The sequence below is a fragment of the Neophocaena asiaeorientalis genome, unplaced genomic scaffold (genome assembly GCF_003031525.2).
Source record: "Neophocaena asiaeorientalis asiaeorientalis breed wild unplaced genomic scaffold, Neophocaena_asiaeorientalis_V1.1 scaffold96, whole genome shotgun sequence".
Lineage (NCBI taxonomy): Eukaryota > Metazoa > Chordata > Mammalia > Artiodactyla > Phocoenidae > Neophocaena > Neophocaena asiaeorientalis.
This window is the reverse complement of record NW_020175831.1, coordinates 245,041-266,189: the sequence shown is the minus strand read 5'-3', so window position 1 is coordinate 266,189 and position 21,149 is coordinate 245,041. Positions and strand designations below refer to the sequence as shown.

The window sequence follows — 21,149 nt, the reverse complement described above, 5'->3', positions numbered from 1 at the left end:
CCTTCCTCCTCCTCCCCCCGCCTCCATTCCCTCTGCGCCGAGCGCCCCGGCTCACTCGCCCCTAGGGCGCGGCACAGAGTGGAGCCTAGGAGCTGGCGGTCTCAGTTCTGCTTGAGCCGCGGACGCCAGCTGGTCATTTTCCGGCCTCTTGGGGTCTGGCGAGAGTACCCGGGGTGTAGGAGTCCTGGAGGATACCAAAACCCGCAGCAAAACCAGGCCAGTGGTAGGCTCGCTTGTCTGTGTGTGAACACGTCTCTCATTGTCACCCAGGATCCTCCTCATCTCCAGGGGTCAAAGCGGGCGCCACTGGGCCTGGTGTAGAGCTGGTGGAGGCAAAAGCTGCCGCGGCGCCTTCTATCTGCTGGGACGCTAGGTACAGAAAAGTGCACAAAAGCCCCCGCCGCCACCGCCACACAGCCACCCCCATGAGGCGTGGCGCACACCACGCAGGCTGCCAAGGGGCTGTTGGTTCCCTATCCCGCCAGCCCCACGGTGAATCCCAAATTACTTTGTTAGGTAATTAGAAAGTGTTGATAATTATTTCTTTCATAATTTAGCGGTGTGACGGGAACAGGGAAATGATCTTGTGAAAGTTCACACGTGCAGATGTATTAGTTACTGATTCATTTGATTAAATGGTAGTCTCAAGTGCTCGGATCCGCAGCTGAAGGCGCCCCATTAGCATAACACTGATGTTTAATTTTCATACGCATAATTAGCCATATATTTAACACTAATAGCAACATGCAGCCTTTCAGCCTTAAACAGCCCAGGGTTTGATCTGGCCTGAGCTGAACCTTCGCCGAGGCACCTTCCCCTTTCTAGAGTGCGCAGTGATCACAGGACAAACCTCTGTAATCAAGCACATTTTGGCAGAGGGAACACCAATAAAAATGAACATTCAAAACAAATTACATCGGTGCTGTCGTTACAGATATTAGTGGAAGGGGCTTCTCTCTTTTAACTTCTGTAGCAGCAGCTGCTGCCCGGGGGAATTCCTCTCCTTTGGTTTAAGGGTAAGATATTGGGGAGCAGAGATATTTCAGGCAGTGTGGTTGGAGCAAAAAATAAAAGCCAAGCAAAACGAAACGACCAATCCTCCAAACCAATAACGGGTTTGCCAACGTTTTAAAAGATTTTTCCTTCTTTCTTTCTTTTTCTTTTTTCTTTTATCTTCCCCCCCTCCCCACTTAATCGCCGAAGCACACGGTGAGGCTTTGTAGGAACAACCAGCTAATGACTCCGCCACCAGACAACTCCCGGAGCCGTTCCACTCCTCTTGATTTCCGTGTTGCACTTGTGGTTTTAACTGCTCTTTCCTAGCGCCTGTTTTGGGGTGCGGAGTGCGGTGCGCCCTGCACCGCAGCTGATGCCGCCCGGGCCCCTGGTCTCCCTCGCGCGCCTCATGGGCCCTGCCCACGTAAGTGATCGCCGCGGCTGGCGCGGGGCAGGGATTGGGACGGAGGGAAGCAAGGCTGGCGATTCCGGCTGCTCAGGGCAAGGCGTGAGGAAACCCGACGGCTGGGCTGCCCTGGGCCAGTTTATTCCAGAGAACTGCAGGGTGGGGGAAAGGGAGAGAGGCGGCCACAGGTCGCGACGGTCTACAGGGCTCTTTGCCGTTCACTTCTGGAGGGGGGGAATCCAAGTCTTCCGCAGCGCAGGGGACAGGGCTGGCTCCAGGGAACAAAAGCCCCTCACAGGAAAAGGTTTCAGAGCCTGGGTTATTTTAAAAGTGAATTGTATCTGGGCGAGGGAGTGCCTACACTCCGGAATTATTTCTTAGCCCCAGAGAAGCAGGTTCGGGGAGGGGTGGCTGAGCCGGGGCCCTCAGGTGCTGAGACGCCCGGCCTTGACTAGCTTCTCCATGTGTGATCTTATCTCTATTCTAAGAGCCCAGGGTGGATCCCTCCCAACTCTCACTGCCACGGCGACACCTGTTCTGAAACACCGGCTTGCTTAGATCTTCGCCTGTCCCAACTCAGAGAGGCAACAAAACTCTCTCAATTATCCTGAGAGCCCCGGATTCCGAGTAGGACCTGTAGGAGACACCACAGGACCGGGCGCCTTGTGGGGTTAGCAGTAGTCACGCGTGGCTGGAATCCCTGCAACCCAGGGTGAGGTTTGGGGCCAATTGAGTTGGCGGGATTGGGGGTGAGGACGTGGACAAGGTATTTTAAAATCTGCTTCCAAATTTCAACTTCAAAGCATGTTAAACGGAGTTCATTCTAATTCAAGTTTGTTTCCTACGGAGCTGCTGACGACTGGCTGGTGCTAGTATATATATATATATATATATACGTATCATATTTAAACTTGAGGTTAGTCACTTTAATAAGTGGGATTATAAACCTGTCCCATAAATACCTCTACCTCGGAAAAATTACTGCATAAGCAGCGTGCTATCCCAGTGGCTGGTAAAATTCTGTGGTCCTAATGAAATTATTCTTGGGGAATCTCCGGGTAAACTGATCCGTAGATAAGATACTGCCTAATCGCTGCAATCCGACTAATCTAGGAGAGAAGTGAAGTCATTCTCTGGCAAAACTCTCCCAAGGTTATCTGGGCCTTGTTCCTCTCTAGAAAATTCGGGTTGTTCTGGGGCAGCAGCCTCAGTCTCTAGGCCTTTTCTTGGCCAACTCCCCGGCACCCTAAAGTTTTCCTGTGGGTCTTGTAAATCTTCAACCCCTCCCTCATCTTTTCCAGCTCTCAGATCCACTAGAATCGGAATCCCCTCTGTCCAAATTCTACATCCCTGGACGCAGAGAAAGGGAGCTGGAAGGGTTGGAGGATGCCCATGAGAACCGAGTTCAGGGAAAAGCTTGAACTAGCCACTTTTCCAAGCACGCTCGTGGGCCTCAGTTTCCTATAACTTTTCCCACACTCTGAATGTCACATAGACGAGCTGGCTCTCCAGTCCTATCACGTAGGCCACCTGTCATGGCAATGACAGTTGTCCACATCTCCTTGGTGGTCTGGAGCTGAGCCCAATCTGTGTTTAGTGGATGGCAGCTTTGTAAAACCCGCTTCAGTAGAAACAAGAGTTAGCACAAGCACTGATGGGTGGGACACCCTAAAACCATGACGGGGTGAAACTACTTTCTACATGGCTTGTTAGAAGCCCAGCCCTTTCCACCTCTGAGCCCAGGTGTGAAGAGGTCCTGAGGAGTGAGCGCTAAGAAAGGCAGGGTACTGAGGGCGGTAATGAGTCCACAGAATGTGGACTCTTGGATTTCCTGCTTCTGAAGCAGGTGGAGCTGCTGGCAGGCTGAATCGGGGTTAAACTGACCAGCTCCAATCCCGACTAACTAGGCCCTTGCCGTCAAAAGTTCCCGTGACTCCTCTTGCAGGGATGCTCTGGGTCTCCAGCGCATTAGCACGGGTCTGAAGAGGGCCAGTATTGGAAGAGATCAATTTAGGTAGGGGACCCGCCAGACACTGCCCACATCTGGGCGAGTGGGACCGATGCTCCAATTCCTAGGGCGACAAACGGTCTAGCTTGCCTTCTTGTGTCGGAGGGAGGGTCTCTCAAATTTAACCTTTGGGATGGGCGCGCGGTGCGGGTTGAAGGCCAGGGAAGAGGAGCCGCACGGGACCAGGAAAGTCAAGTTTGGGGAGTGATAACCCCTGCGGAAGGGCCAGGCCCAGGGTCCAGTGGCAAGGAAATATTTGTAGCTAACTCCTCCACTGGCGGGCTAATCTTTTCATCGCGAAGCAGCTAAGAAGGGGAAAGAACTGGAAGGGCTAAAAGGGGGGAAGAAAGAGACTTAAAAAAAATTCCTAACAGCTAGGCTCGGGCTTTTCTTTTTGCGCGCGCGTGTTAAAAGTTCAGAGACTCAAAAATTAACCACCTACCCTCTTACCCTAGTAACCTTCAGAGACGAAAGAGCACAAGACACAGCGGTTTTAGGAGGTGAAAGCTTTTTATTCGGGCAGTCAAGACAAGGGAAAGAGAAAGCTATGCATTTCTAGGAATCCCTCGTCTTCCAAATGAGGGCGTCCCCGCTCCCTTCCAGATGCGTTTCCCGCGTTGGGAAGCAGAGCCAGGCACCAGGACCCGTCTTTCCGAAGCCGCACGGCCACCTCGGGGCCTCGGATCTGAGCTCTCAACGGCCACCAATCCCCACCGCGTTTTCCCAAGGCGCTACTAGGTGCTAGGTAGGTTACTGTGAGACCTGCCGTTAGCCTGTTTCTTCTCAAAGTTCTCCAGCTGGATTTCAGCAATTTCAGAAAAAAGGCGCCGGGTCTCTGCGACCTTTGGGTGGCTCCTCAGGCCTCGTGGGGCAGTTTGGTCAGGATCTGCGCGCCCCCCGACGTGATGAGAACTGTGTGCTCGAACTGGGCCGACCTGAAACACACAAGGCAGCGACCAGCAAGCGCTCAAGCGCCTGCGGGGCGGGGAGTAGCAGCTCGCCCTCGTCGTCGGACGAACCTTCCCTTTCTATACAATTTAAAAGAAACCGGGCAGAAAGCAAACACCTTTGATTGTCCAAGGAGACCACAGTCCATGCATCCTCCAGCACTTTAAATTCAGGGGATCCCTCGGTTATAATTGGCTCTGTAAGAGGGAAAATATTTACTGCAGTGATCTAATCAGATTCTTGTTAAACATTGTTTCATCTGATTATCAAAAAAGAGAATAAAAAGGTTCTCCCCCCTCCCTCCAAGTGCTTCCCCCCACGGGCTCATGTTGTCATCTCACAAGCGCTGATAATTGATGTTGCTTACATAGTATGCTACAAACCAAACAGTAGGAAGAGGAAACGCTATGGCATTCAAAAATGTTATGAAGTTGCCTAGTTCGTAATTCTTTTTAGAGGAAAAAAGGGCATTTTAATCAAGCCTTAATTAGGACCCTGTGGATAATAACCACCCAAACACCAGTCCCTCTCATGAATACCAGTCAGTTTTTAAAAATATTTGAATTTTTAAAACATGCTCAAAATGTTCATTAATCAGCAAATAACAATTTTCTTATTTCACTCTAATTGCTTCTCCATTAAGCCCCACAGTCAGAAATATGATGCCTTCAGGGTCTTAGGTGATTGGAATTTGGTGGTGACACCAATCACATGATCAGCCAGGAATGGGTTACCAGAGAGTATGTCACTAGCTGACAGGGAGCAAGGGACATAAATGCCTCTAGTTACTGGGTGTTAATGAAAAACAAAAACAAAAACACCCCACAAAACAACACAAAAAACCCAAACACCACATTACACTGGTAACAGAATTAAAAGGTTGGACGGCTGCCGTCTCCTAAATGTGTTGGTAAGTATCTGATTTAGGAAGATGGGGCTCGAGGATATTATTTAATCAGATTTACTATGCATCTGAATTATTTAATTATGCTGATTGGCTTTATTAGCCCTTCAACTGGACTGCCTGGCCTAGGCCAGCGCCGCTGCTTCCGCGAGGGATCCACTGCTCTCTGAAGAGGAGCTCAGCACTGACCTACTGTGAACGCCATGCCCTCCTCCATGCGTAGATCGCTGTCATTCGCTGTAAAACAAAAACAGAAAACAACGGGTGTGGGGAGCAGGAATGGGAAATGGAGAGGACAGAGAGAAACGGAATTAGAGGGGTTAGGCTACTCAAAAAACATGGTTATCTTATTTATTTTTTCTTTTAGGAAGAAAGGGTGGAAGTTTCTAGAATCCTGGGTGGTAGCACAGGGCTCCTAGGCCTCAGCCTTTGCATTTTCTGAGCTTGGGGTCAGGGCCCCTAGGAAGGGTGCACCAAGGCTAAGTAAAATCAGCCTGGGTGCTTGAGACACCTGTTGGGCACCCCCTCTCCACTGTCCCCTGGCCACTTGCTCTGAGGTCTCCTGGCTTCACTGGGTCCTGGACCTTGCCCTCCACACCTCCAACCCAAAGAGTAAGACATCTTGGGAACTGAGTCAAAGGGAAGGCAAGTTGGTAGAAGGCAAGAACAGGGGTGATCTGAAGTATTTCCAGGTGTTGGCGCTGGGTAGGCACATGCCTGAGAGGCCCTTTCTGCACTCCAGCCTGGGCCTCTTATGAGCTGCCTCTGGTGGAGCTCTTTGGCCCAAAGGGAGTTCTGACCTGCTGAGTCTCTAGGGATCTTCCAGGGGATGGATTCCAGCCAGTAGTTCCTCCAGGGGCTGCTCCCACCGCAAGCACACAGGTCAAGGCTCTAGGGCCAACTTTCCTTTGGTCCCTGTCCACGTATGCACCCCCCTTGGGGGCACTCCATAGAACTGCTTCCTACCCTAACCCAAATACTCCACCCTTTCTGGCCCACCCTTGCTTTCTCACTGTAGGGTACACATCCAGGCAGTGAAAAACAGGAGATTCTGGGGAAAGAACACAGGGTGGGTATAATCTAGAAATCACTAAGAGTACACGCTGCTAAATACATCAGCTGTCAACGCTGTGTAGGATGTAATGAAGTTTAACCACAACAGTCAGCGGTTTGAGAAGGGGGCAGAAAAAGAAAAACAGAAAACAGTCATATGTGCATGCTGCTGGGACATTGATGCTGTGGTGTTTTGTTTTCAGTAACTTTTTCTAGACAAATATCCCTTGTGACTTCCAGCCATCACCCTTCAGGAGACAAAAAGCAAAACAAACCTTATTTTGGGACTGAAACGGCTGGGCTCTAATTCAATAACATAGTAATGTGCTGCTTACGATTAGGTAGGACCTCCGCCCCCCCCATTCCCACCCACACACTCATAGGAAAGGATGACATTGTGGATTCAAAATTGCAGCAAGGGATTCAGGAGCAAAACTGCTTTCTCCTGATTACATTCAATAAGCAGCTCCCAAACTAACTTTCTTACCATGATGCCAAATTTCTGGATGTCCATGAAAGTAAGATCCTATCCCATGTCCCACAAAATGTGGACAGACTTGCAAACCATTCTGATGAGTTATCTGGCTTTAAAAGTAACCAAACAAAATACTTAATTAAATTGGATCATTTTAAGCGCATACACAGATAAGACAAAGTCACTTCAAAATATTCTCTGAAAAAAGAAAAAATAAGTTATATTTAGGATAGTAACAACTTGTTTTCATTATTCTGGAAAATTTTTAAATTTTTGTCACAGCTTGTAACAACTCCCTCTGGATAAATGAAGAAAAAAAGGTATGTTTCTAACACAGTAATTTGCTTCATTTACTTTATTATTTTTGTGGTACACGGGCCTCTCACTGCTGTGGCCTCTCCTGCTGCGGAGCACAGGCTCCGGACGCGCAGGCTCAGCGGCCATGGCTCACGGGCCCAGCTGCTCCGCGGCATGTGGGATCCTCCCGGACCGGGGCACGAACCCGCGTCCCCTGCATCGGCAGGCGGACTCTCAACCACTGCGCCACCAGGGGGGAGCCCTGCTTCCTTTACTTTAGTACAGCATTCAAACAAGGCCACTTTTAGATGATGAGTGTGCATGCACACATATATAGCTCAATATAACCAAGATACATGTACAGGTAATGCAGGTCATAAAAATCTGCCTGATTTGTATGGAGTTTCACAAAAAGGCTGTGCAAATTACCACTGATTTGGGAACCAGACAAAAAAATTACAATCTGAAATGTAACTTCCTACTTCTATAATTCAGAACATTAAACATTTTACAAACAGACACACTCACACAAAAGGTCACATCTACTTTGTCAGTATTCTTGAAACACTCCAAAACTTTGTGATTATTTGGGATTTCTACTAAAGACTTACACCATTAACAAAATTCATAAAAAATGCTTTTTAATCGCTACGATGCTTAAGTGAAGCTAGTATTGTGATTCTTAATTCTTAATGCTTCATTAGTTACTTCTACATGCAAATCTTTTGGGTTCCATCTATCCCATATAAGTGAAATCTTACAATCCAACCCTAAAATCTTCACCTACAAGGTGAAGAAGTCGTTTTTGCCATCAGGTGAACATGTTCATTTCTGGGAGCACCAGAAAGACAAGAACATACATATCACGAACAATCTATATTTTCATGTGAATGAAGGGCAAAGTGCCTTAACCCTAACCATAATAATGGATTGGGATTTACAGGCCCACTGTTTAAATTCTTAACAAAACCAAAGTTCTTAGATCCCAAACTAGAGGTTCCAACAGCCCTTCGGTTTAGTTTAACATGAACTCAAAGGCGTTTAGCCAGCATCTATATGAGCATTCCTGTCAATATACTTTTCTGTATACATTTTTAACCTTCATCTCCAGACCTGTAAAATGTCTTCACTTAGGCCAGGATGTCACTATAAATAGCAGGTGGGCAGCCTCTCATTCAGATTTAATTTCCATGTAACAGTGCAGAAATAGGTGAGCTATGCATGTGTAGAGAGGAATGGTAACTGAATGCTTTTATCTCTTAAGTTGTTCTTTATGGTTATACTTATTTCTGTGTGTCTTTGCACTTTGGACAGGAGGTATTACAACTTTTCCAAGATGTTCCTATTTGTACCACACAATTTCTGAATAGAAACTCAGGATGGAGAGTAGATAGAAGGGTGGAAGAGAGATTATTTAGTAAGATAAACTGATCTAGTATTTTTTTTACAAGAATGGGTTCTATCTAAACCTGTAAATTATGTTATCTATGTCCCAACAAACCTCAATAATTCTAAGAAGATTCATTATAAACTGTTCTATTTTCTTTTCTTAAAAAAACCAAACTAGTTTTTTTGTTGCTGTTGTTGTTGTTTTTTTAAGGCTCTAACTGATTGGCAGGCATCACAGCTATGTCGTAAATGTGTGTTACAATGGCAATCTTCATTTTAATTTCCGATGAGAGGAGAGGAAGGGAGCCCACTCTGAAAAAACACCTGGGGTCCCTCCCCCCTCCCCCCATGCCTCTCATTCCTCTTCATAAAAGAAGCTGTGCAATTACTAGGTGGCTAAAGATATCTGAGTGCATTCTACAACAATTTACTGCCTGGATCCTGCTGGAACTTCTGGTATTAGGAGGATCATAGAATGTATGTGCCATGGATGCGAAGGTCAGAGGATTTCACAGCTGTGTGGGAAGAGGAAAAGAACAGGACAAATTTCCCTCAGTTCCTTGGTTGAGCACCCATCTCAGTGCTTGATTCTCACGAACTAAGTAAACACGCCTGTCTGCTTTTTAGGGTATCTTCCTTTTGGATTGGTAGTTCGCTTTTTAACACATACTTCCTGGGACTGAATGGAATAAAATCTCATTAATATTTCTAATCACTGTTGAAAAGCGTACCCCTTCTACTATTCTACTATATACTGTTCTTCTGTTTTGGAATATAAGGGAAGCACAAGATTATTTACCTGATTCTAGGGTTTAAATCTAACTTTGTGGAGGTAATCCAAGCAATTTGTAGTAGCAAATTCCACTCTAACATGGAATCAAGTGGCTAGGATCCCTAGCTGTGGCATGGGAAAGTGGAGTACACGTGCTTCTCTTGGCTGGTGTGTTGGGGGAAATGGAAGCTGTTGGGTGGGCAGGGGTGCCCAAGAAGTACACAACTGCTCCCCAACACCAGCCATCGAGGGTCATGACCCATTTCTGAGCATGAGGGTCTTCCTGCCTTGGACATTTCACAGATGAAATCTGCCTTCTTTTTGTTAAAATCTACCAGAAGAACGCTCCCGGTATTAGCTCTCCTGTTTTGAGTTTCTCTAATTAAAAATTTTCTAAGACAGCCACTCACCTGAGCCTGAGTCCATCTATGATGTGAAGCCCTTCGGATGGAATATGTGGGGAGGAGAGGAGGGGAGAGGAGGAAGGAGATGTATAAAAGTAGTTTATGAACTTACCTAAAAATCACACTGTATTATTACAGTTCATGTTTCAGGTACGGTTTAGAGTCTGAAAGAAAAATCTCTCTAAAGGAATTTCATCTTGTGATCATTTTCTTAATTTAATTCCCTTGCATGAGATAGTTTTCCTCAACTGAAGTTTTGTCTAGATAAATTAAAATCCTTGATACACTTAAACTACATTTTATGACTAAGAATACATTCCCCAAGAGGGCAGAGGAGTATTATATTTAAGTACATACTCTTCTAAAGAAACAAAAATACACATGAAAATTGTTTTATTACCATTTTCTCATGAACTCTATAAACAGCGCTGATTCCCAAATGGTCACATCTCTAATTAAAGGATCTCAAATGGCACCTGATTTTCTAAGTTATGGAATTTTACTTTAATCTTTCCAGATTTTTATTTTAAGCAGTAGTTTTCAATGCAGGAATGCACAAATTCAAGGATTCCCTTTAATGACAAGGAATGTTTAAGTACAATTAGTAATATTTTTGAAAGCCAACAACTGTTTTCTAAAAGAGTGGTACATTTTTTTGTTTCAAACTGGATCACAAATTACTGTATTTTTCTTACAATAGTGCTGAACTTTTATTTGAGGTTTTCTGTTTCTGAAAAGCAGACATGATGGATGGAAATAAAAGATAATTTATTGCAATGCTTACTTTCATGTGCAGAGAGAAGCAGTGTAATTGTAATTTACAGTAGCTGTCAAGAAAAATCCATCACAGATGACATTAAAATGACTTATTTTGCCTGAGCCACTTATTGTTTAAATGTGCATAATCTAATAGAGAGAGATTTTTAAAAATCTGCTTTATATTCTTCTAAATTAATATCAAAACATATACTTATGAATTAAACATTAAAAACCATTCATTGATACTTTCATCATGACATTTACAAGTACAAGTTTAAATTATTTTTGATTGAACTGTCACATATTTGTGATGCATGAATCTACACATTCACAGTATCTTCATATGTACAGCTCATATCATCTAGAGGTAATTACAAAAACACACATTTAGAAATATTTTAAAGCAAATGCAAGTACAGTGAGTATAATAACACTGTAACCTAAAGATCACTAGCTATCCCTCACGAAGCAGAAGGGCACACAGAGAACTCTTTTCATTGAAGTCTTTTAGCCAATACTTCTTCAGAGACACCATCCTATCCTTTAGGTTTCAGAAAATTTCAAAATTTCCTAGAAAGGTCACCAGGTTTTTGGTGACATAATACTACTGAAAGATGCTTGAATGTTCTTTTCATGGTGTATCAGTAGAGGGAGGCTATGCAAAAGATGGTGAGTATCTTAAAATAAACGAGGCTGAGTTGAAAGATGTTTGTCAACTTTCGGTCTGTAATGATTCCGAGTATTTTTGGCTTAAAGGTGGAGACTGTTTGTTTATTTACTCCCTTGAGATTTTGCCTGAATGAGAAAAGGCGAAATAATAGATGTCCAGAAACACTGCCTTAACACATCAGAACAAACATTTGTTAGAATTGGGGCCAGTTTCCTCCTCAGTGGCAGACGTAGACCATCTAAATAATGAAATGCATTAGGGTAAAGGAAAAAGTTCATTGTCTGTTATTTTTCACATAGTTTCGTAAGTGCAGTCGTCGGGACTGATCTGGTTTTCAAAGGAGCTTGTACATGCAAATTCATCCTCTGCGAAAACTGACCTCTGTATCCAGATAGCTAAAATCCAATGTCACTTTCAATTTTACTCTTCTTCTTCTTCTTTTTTTTTATGTAGCCAGAATTAATGTAGTGAATATGTAATGAAATGCATTATCCTGCATGGAGATTTATCAGATTTTCCGACTGAATGCTATGCTTTGCTAGTACTAGCTGGAGTTCACCTGCATGTTGGTGTGGCGTGTGGCTCTTTTTTGTAAAGAGTTAAGTCGTACACAAAAAAAGGGAACAAAGGTCAGCACCCAGCCGCCACTTGAATGTGAGATTTTTCTTTTTATTCCCCTTGATGTATACTAGGCTCTGTGTTATTAGTCTTAATGATGGAAAATTGTAGTGTTGATACAAATCTTTTTTTCAAAGTAGTAGGCGGGAGCTCCATTTGTTAGTAAGTTTTTTTGTGACTAAAAGCCACGGACAGTACATTTATGTAGCAGTAAAAGGCCTAGATGCTCTTTCCATAGCAGAGCTAATTATTCCTACTGTGACCTTACTGATCTAGCCTGTTCCTAGTACATCTCATCTGCACGCCTGTTCCTCTGTGTAGATGGTGTCAGAGAATATGAAAAACCCTATAATGAAACCATTTTCATGATGGAGAAAGGCTACTGGAGTTGCACTTGCTACAAAGAGGCTCAATTATATGAGTAATTGTGATAATTTTCTACATTCATAGCCTTCAATGGGGAAAAAAGAATGAGAGCCACAAAGGAAAATTACTTTAACAAGAAAGTACAGAGAGTAAAAATGGAAGAAGAGACAAAAAAGGGGAAAAAATAACCAGAAAAAAAGTTTAAAAAATAGATCTGGAGGGAGGAATAGCGAGACAGGGAGAACAACAGAAATGCTCAAAAGCCCATGTGCAGCTGTGTTGCACAATTAAATTGAATTTTTTTTTCTGCAGTTGATGAATGTGACTACTGCAAATGTGCCTCTGTAGTTAGCTATCATTTGTTGTTCCGTGACAGGAAAAGGATAATTACCTCTCAGAGAGAATCAAAGGCTGACATGCCCTTTAGACACAGCCATGAATGCAGAGCTCGATAGAATGCTTGAATAAGAATCTAGTGTTCTCTGCCCCCTTCTACTGAAGAATAAATTTTGTTAAAATGCAAGAACACCACCAGTAAATTTGTTGAACCCTAGGTGTTCAAAAATATGAGGTACATCTATCGACTCATCCCATTTGCAAAAATAAAACTGCATTTTGAATTCATTTCTATTATATTCATGGACAGTAAGATAGTGAGATATGCATTAAATTTCTTTTCTCAGTAGGGGTCTGATTCAACATTTCCTATGAAAGAACAGAGAGACACTATCCTTTTTTCCCAGGCTAGTTAGCCTATAATTTAAAACTGTCAAAAACACAATTTTGTTCAAAGTCTTCAATAAAAGCTTCTCGCATATAACCCAAAGAGATTTTACTAAAGTTTGATTCAGACACTGAATCACTGTTACAATATTTTTAAAGCCATAAATGCATTTAACTTATATTTTACTGCCTTTTTTCTTAAAGTGTTTGAAGGCTTACAAAGAAAAAAGGCAGCATCTTTTCAAGGTGACTAAGCCTTCCATCCTTCAGACAAATGGGAAGTATTCAATGGTTCATATTAATGAGAACAGTACTTTAAAAGGTACTGATGTGATCATCTTTAACAAAATATGTTACTGTTAAATGAAAACACATATTCTGTATGTCTACTTCAAAACAGTTATGGGGAAGAAAAAGAGATCTAAAGTAGGTAACGGATTACAAAGAAAAGTCTTGAATTCGGAAAATACACATACTCTCAAAAAGCAAGCATAGAAGCCTGTGTGGAAAGTAAACAATGGTTTATAGGAAAAATGAACCAGACCAAAAAAAAAAAAGATCACCTTTTCAGGCTGTTTGTTAATCCACCAATTTGAAAGGTAAGGCTTGCTTGAGCTAATAATGCTTTTTATCTTTCTATCACAGGAATATGTTTCACTTCATGCCTTTATAAAATCTAGCTTTTCTCCTGTCTCACTGTCCAAGAGTTGGGATACTTACCCCTTCTTAGTTACTCCTTCCACGTCTGGTGTGATTTTGAATATAGGGACACTACAGACCAACATGTCAAGCTAAAAGTAAAGCGGTCACATAAACATTGCTTGCCGGTTCTATAAGTTTCTTTGCTGATCTGATATAATTCACTTTAAAAAAAAATTTTTTTTTTAAACTCAGGGAACAACACAGCAGCCTGGCAGTTCACATACTGATATCAGACTGAAATGATGGTTCTGAATAGTAAAACATGTCATCAACTTTATACCAAGCCACCAATAACCTTTGTACCATTTGCCAACCCTCCCTTTACTTGTCAGTGGAAGGCTTACCTGATTGTGTTTCCAATTACAGAGAAGGGAGCCCCCGCTCTGCAAGCAGCAATTGCTTCATCTCTACACCTCCTGGCAACCTCCACTAACTTTTTACCACATTCATCCACATTGCCCACCAAAAATGTTTCAGAGGTGTCTCCATGGTAGCCATTGTAGTAAACCTAAAGACAGGCAGAAATTTAAAAATATGTCCTTGTTTAAAAATCTACTCTCCTAAAGTCTACATTGCATTCATTTATGTATTTAGTAGATTCATGTGTTTCACCCTTCCAGAATTACTGACAAGTTTACCTACAAAAAAACAAATAGCCTTACAGAAATTACGAAGAGGAAGACACGCAATGATATTGCAAGATTTTAAAATAAATTTGTGACTAGTATGGCTATTTCAGCATTAGGATTAGCAATGTTCTTTAACATTTTGAGTCCTCATTTTATTTCTGAGACAAAATTATATATGCAGAAATAGTGACCAAAGACACTGACCCACAATTACTACAATAGGTTTAGAGAATCCAGAAGTATTTAACACAGTGAAAAGTTTCTTCAGTGTCATAAAGATACTTATCTTTTATTTACCAGTCCCACACTTGGAAGTGATAGATAATGGCAAAAAGAAATAAGATAGACATGTTGGTGTTATAACAGACAGAAGGAGAATTCAGTTCCAAGAACTGAAGTGGCTCAATATCGGAATGAAAAATGTTATAGAAGAATCCTGTCTGGAAGTGGAATCTTAATCAAATGTTCCAGATAGCAGAATGTTAACAGAAAACACTATACATGGATTTTTAAAGAATCAGAATGTAACAAAACAGGCTTAAGAATAAAATTACAGAAAATAGCATTTTATCTGTCTTCAATGACTCAGAAGGCCCTGTAGGATCTTGAAAGACACCAGATTCATTATAAAAATCAATAATTACCAAACACCGTAATAACTATAGAAGTCAGAGGAGACTGGTTGAATATTGATCCTTTGATATAGCATGGAATTTGCTATTTTGCATAAACTTGTCCTATGTAATTATTTTTCACATTTCTCTTTCTCATGAAATAGAATGCAAAACTGTAATAAAAAAGAGATTTATCTGAGCTTTCTGCTTTAATACCAAATTAATATGTATACTCTTCTGCTTAAAAAATATACTCTTGTATCCTCTGTGAGGGAGGCAGGAGGAGTCTTTATTTTATCCTCACTTTAAAAGTCAGGAAACTGAGGCACAGACAAGTAACTTTTCTAAGGTTAGTGGCAGAATACAGAGGTAGAACCAGGTTAATATGATGGATTATTGGCTTCTAATCAAGTGTTTTTGCTACTACATCAAATTATCTTAATTACCTTGCAATAAAACAATGTTTTATATATTTATTCCCATTTGTAATCCAAGAGAGTACAAGTTTTGATTTGATACACAAGTATATAACATTTACTGATAAAGAGTAATTATTAAAACAAAATTGTAACTCTGAATGTTTGTATAGTTGCTATTTAAGTAAAAATGTATTTTAAAAAATGTTTACTTGCCTTTTCATATTACTTTTTGCTAGCCTGTAAAATGACTACTTGAAAGATTCAATATATATGAAATAATACTTTTGAAAGTCTGTGGCAGTTATCTATAATTACTGTTTTTACCCACAAACTATTCTTGTTTTATACTTCATTTATTTAACAAATATTTATTGAGCAACTAATATGGGTATCACATTATCTTTTTTTAAACATTCAACTTTCAAGGGGGAAAGAAGTTATTTTCTTGTGATATATACTAATGTAAACAATTACAAAATGCAACGAGTATTTTCTGATAAAAGTATAGGATCTAATAATGGAGTCTTTCACTTAATAAAATATTTCGTAAGATATATAATTTAAGATACTGACCTGTATGTTTTCTTGGTCCCTTCACATTTCTAGACATTTGAAAATATTTCACTTTGACCATTTTATGTTAAAAATGGAATTGTTTATTGAAAGTCTTCAGGAAACTTAGAAAAGGCATGGACTATTCTCTTTGGACACATTAGAAAGAGGAAGGAAGAGTATGCTGATTTCATTCAAAGAAGCAATATTTTATTAGGGGGTGATTAGATGAGATAATAAATGAAGAGCCCCCAAATCAGGCACAATCCAAAAGAAAAGTGCATCATGAAAAATACTTCATTTCAGGTACACTTCATAAAATACTTCCTTCTACATATTCTGAGTTGGAAAGATAGCAACAATATATGTAGAACAAATGTTCAAGTATTCTAAGTAGGACAAAATGATATAGGAAAGAGCATCAGCAATAAAAGAATATTTGGCTATATCCTAAGACACACTGATATGAAGAAAAAAGGCTGAATTAATTTAAACAACTAAAAATTGGACTGAACTAAACTACTGGATGCCAATCTCCACTGCATTCCCACTCCCACCCAAGGTTCACGGTCTGCATATGAAATCACTATTATTAAGAATATTTCCTCATTAATAGAAACTGTACTCCTTGAATGCTATCTCAACTAGTTCTCATCAGATGTTTAATTTATATTTATTTATTTAAAATGTATTTATTAATCATCAGATGTATAGAATTTATTTACCATCTCCATAATCCAAAGGTACCATTACAAATTTTTTTAGTAAAACGAACTGCCAAAGCACAAATAACCCAAGTCTGAGAATAGTGAAAGGCTAAGGAAATTAGAAAAGGTTAGAGCTTGTACAGTTTGAAGTTCCTGTGTTAAATTACTTGGGGCTGTTATTTAAAAGAAAGGCTGTTAACCATTTGGTGAAAACTGAAGTTCAGAGAGAAAAGCACTCTGCTTGTACGCTTTGAGTTCAAGGCTCTCTATACCAGAAATGGAATACAACGTTACCTTCAGGGATTTTAATAAATCTAAGGAACACTGCTAGCAAAAGAGTTGCTGTCCAAATAGACTGACACACACAGGCCAATGTAGCGCCTAATGACAGAGTAAGATAATGACAGGCCCCACTCAAAATCAGCAGGAAGAGGAAGATCAATCTTGGCAGAGTGAAGGAAAAATGCTGGCTTTCTTCGCGTTAGCTCATCTCATACATATCTAGCTTCAGCAGCTGCCCAGTGCTGTGGGCTCTGCATTAACTACACAGTGGATCAATAACAATTACACCTTCTCAAAAACATGACACATAGCAGGATTGGGTTGACATTTCACTTAGGCCAACATTGATCTCAGTGCATCTGATTCCAGCCCTAAATTCAAGTCAGGCCTGGGTTTACTTGGAATAAACACAGAGTTAAAGACAAAAAAGGAAACCAGCTGCTTGTGTCTGGGTCTAGAAGTAAACAGCACTTCCATCGGTGCAGTTCACATTTTCAATCCACTCTTCTTCTTGTTGCTACTGGCAATTCTGAAGTTGATCAAAGACTATTTTTTATATGATTTACTCACCGTGACATCAATGTTGATAATATCTCCATCCTGAAGAGGTCGACTGAAACATAAACAGAAAAAAAAAACGGTGACAGACAGATCCCAATAAAAGGAATATAAAAATAAATATCTAATGACCACTATCACAAGCCTAATGAGTTGCGGTGATAATTCTGAGTGGAGAAGGAATGAATGGAATAACTATATTTAATCTTTAATTTATGTAGGTCACATCAATTTTTACTAGAAATACCTAAATGAACATGTATTGCCACCGGTAAAAAATCTACTTATTCTCAACAAAATATACTTAATAGTTATCTTAATTTTACAAAGAGCCAAAGCAATAGCAGATGGTTAAAAATCTAAGATGGTAAAAGAAATACTTAATGCACAGCCACTTTTTTTGTATTACATATTGCTTTAACAAACATTAAATGGTGGTATTATGTCCATTTAGAAGCAAAATACTTCAAAATTGTTGCTCTACCATGATCAGCTTCAAAAGTTTGCAGGTAGGTTTCAATTAAACTATAGTGTCTTTCAACATATGTTATAGATCTTAGTTTCATGTTTTAGTTTCCAAAGGAACAATATGTTATTAAGCAATGAATACCTGTCAGGAATACCATGACAAAGCACGTTGTTTACAGAGGTACAAACAGATTTTGGAAAACCTCCATAGCCTAGAGGTGAGGGATAGGCATCATGACTGATGATTTCCTGATGAACAAGAGCATCTATCTCTTCAGTTGTCATGTCAACCTAAAATATTAAATAAAGAAATTGTGGAGCGACAGTTGAAGACACTTCCTGTATTTATTGACTATGCCTATAGCTACAGCACTTCCAGAGGAGGCTGTATAAATTTACTGTGATAAACTTGTGGTACAACATTTTAATTAATTATGATTAACCTTAAAATCCTATTGTGCCTTTCTGACAACTGTTTGGGTACATGATGGTGTTATGGACTATTTGGAAATGGACATTTTAAAATCTGAGATCCTCTCAATCACTTGTGAGTCATTAAATGACATGACTCCGTTTTAGCCTGAAGGTTTAAAAAATATGTTCTGAGGCAATTCCTTCCTCTTCTTCAATGGTTAGTGCCCTGGGCTAACCAAAGCATATAAATTCTCAAAAGGATCTTCAATTTAGATGACAAAGCTTGAAAAGTAGGTCAAACCACACCTTTTTATCTCAGTGAAACATTACATGGGTTTCGCCATGATGGCATGGAGGTTATGGATCATGATTTAAAAAACTAAGTCTGATACATTTTGTAGAGATTCAGGTTCACTAATCTTGATTTCTTTCATGCCTAAATAAATCAATGTCTTTTCAAAAAATATTTTTCCCTTACTAGAATGTATCCAATTGCTCCCAAACTAGAAGAAAACTGAAATCAAGTTTTGTGGGCACATGAGGACTATCTCCACAAGTTCATAAATCATGAGCAAAATTCTAAAACAAAATCTTTTATTAAAAAGTATTTCTTCAAGAGTTTTTTTATGTTATTTTATATTCACATTATGGTTAGTAGTGTTGCTATAACAAGTCTATTACACAAATGATACACTAAGCGTTTCATCTTTGAGTCTCACTTCCTAAATTCTGCCCACCTTTTGGAAACTACAGTATTTTCTTTTATGATCCTTACATAGCAGGATTCCGATTCAGTTTCAGATTATTCCAAAAGACCTAAATCTTGTAGTAAGACAGTTGTACACAATGACATTGCTGAATTACCTATAGCTTAGTGTATGTGGTCTGTCTTTCTTTGCAGAGCCAATGTAAGAAAATAAGAGACAAAGGATGAGGCAAAGCAACTCTTCAGGCACACGGAAATAATGTGGGGAATAAAAGCAGAAACCACAGGCAGGAGTAAGAGGGGAAAAGTCAAAGCCATCTGCCATGGATCAACTTGGATAGGCCGATTGTGCTCCAAGTATCTCCAGAATTCTGCTACTTAACATCAAATTTGTATTTTCAATTATCTCTTGAATAAACACAGAAATAATACGATCCCTTTCCCCTATCCCAAGGCTTTACTTAATTTTAACAAATTAGATGTGTACAAAAGAAGAGTTAAAGGGAAAAGGAAAAAAGGGGAGCAGGGTTTGTTGCCCCTTATGTAAGTCTTCCGAGGCTTGGTGAGACGCCACCTTTAAACTCTTCCCGGCCAGGAGGAGGACATGGCGGGCCAGCTGACAAGCCTGACGAAGCCCTTGAATCTGATCTTCATTCTTAACTTCTATGCTCTCTCCCCAGTCGCGTACAATGCCTGTCGTCACATAGTCTGGCTTCTTTATGTGCTTGAGGAAAAAGGATTGAAAACGAAGATCAGAACCCAGTGCATGACAATGGGATCATTTTTTCGGACACAGCCCCCTGCTTCATGGAGCTCTGCCCTTCCTGCCGGAGCACCGACCTCTGAAGCCAGCACAACAGACCCTCCAGGCTGCCCCCAGTTCCTTCCCCTGCCCTTTTGAACTTAACATGGCCTGTTAGTGCTGCCTCTGGATGGTCTGTTAACCTTTCTGTGCTTTGAGTCACACTGGACTGAAGGAGACTTCTGGTCAAAACAAACAGGAGTTTTCTTCCTTCTCCAACCCCGTTAGAAGCCTATTGCCATTGATAACAAATAGCACCAAGCTTCCCAATTGCCAAATGGTTAATTAAGAGCACTTTCATCTGCTCGACACAAAGATAAATTTATGCAAAGGATAGCTCACAACACCCTCTCCCAATGAATATATGTAAAAGGCTGACTGTCAAGTTCACGGATGCCTATTACATATGCACTTCTCTTACACTTTGCAACTGTACCCAAACTAAGAAGGAACTAGAGGACAAAACGAAACAGCTCTCTTTCCTTTTCCTTTCTTTTTTTTTTCAAGTACATAAAAAATACTTTGAACACTTCCATCATTTGTCAAAAACAAACAAACTCCCCCCTCCTCTAAAACTCAAAATGTTCAACTCTGATCACCCTTGGAGAACATTCTCCACCACTAACTTAAATCCATGGGCAGTATTCAGAAAATAAATACTACCTTACACACAGAGCTCCTTTCAGTCCCAAGGTTTTGCACAGCTCTTTACAAACTATTTATGGCAACTGCTACATAAGTTTTGTTGAGCAGTACCCAGTAAGGCTACACAGCAGTTGGGGACAGGAAGCTGAGAGAGATAACGCTATTCAATGGACATGACAGCATCTCTGGAAGGGCTGAGGTTAGGGCTCTGCACTTTGGGAACTGCATCATGCAGGATTTAAGGACCTTCACTTGTTCTTGTGTTCAGATGGGCCTTTCTGACACAAGTAACGCCATCGCTTGGGCTGCAGCAGCCGAGCTCGGGGTGAGCATCTTCTCTGCTACAGCTTTACCACCAGCACCCACAAAGCACACCCGGTCTCCCACAGCCCCGCCTCCTCTCTCTTTGCAATCTGGCCAGGTTACAACCACAGGCAGAAGGGCTGTTGGCTTGTCACTGAAATTCTAAAACAATACATTCACCTCTCTGGAGACTTCTTTTTTCTTTTCTACTAAGGAAATACCAGAAACATACTCTGGGCTCTGGTGGCCTGTCTTGTCAGCCCTTGGCACAGAAATGGGCCACTCACCTTCAGGGAGTATGATATACTTAATGTGGGTTTACTGCAAAAAAAAAAACCAACAAAAAAACAGAAAAAGAGGGAAAGCAGGTGACTTTGGCGACAAATCTATATTTCTTTCACCTATTCTCGTTCTTCCTAAACGATCCTCACACCTCCTTTACATTGCATTTTAGAAAAATGGACAGATTGTCTATAATCTTATCTTCATGGTAGAAATTTAATATGGAAATTTTAATGATAGAAACTTAAATTCTAAGTGAATTAAGCAGTTATAAGCTC

General features: G+C 40.9%; 1 protein-coding gene across 1 annotated transcript in view; it reads right to left on the bottom strand.

The window, feature by feature from the left end:
• Positions 1-3,907: 3,907 nt before the first annotated feature.
• METAP1D (methionyl aminopeptidase type 1D, mitochondrial) overlaps positions 3,908-21,149 on the bottom strand; it is a 79,617-nt gene continuing 62,375 nt past the window's right edge. Inside the window, 8 exon segments of the mRNA XM_024732916.1 lie at positions 3,908-4,345; positions 4,477-4,555; positions 5,452-5,499; positions 6,803-6,900; positions 13,835-13,998; positions 17,264-17,306; positions 17,862-18,010; positions 19,414-19,563. Coding sequence (XP_024588684.1) covers positions 4,267-4,345; positions 4,477-4,555; positions 5,452-5,499; positions 6,803-6,900; positions 13,835-13,998; positions 17,264-17,306; positions 17,862-18,010; positions 19,414-19,563 — 810 coding nt within the window. The 3' untranslated portion in view covers positions 3,908-4,266.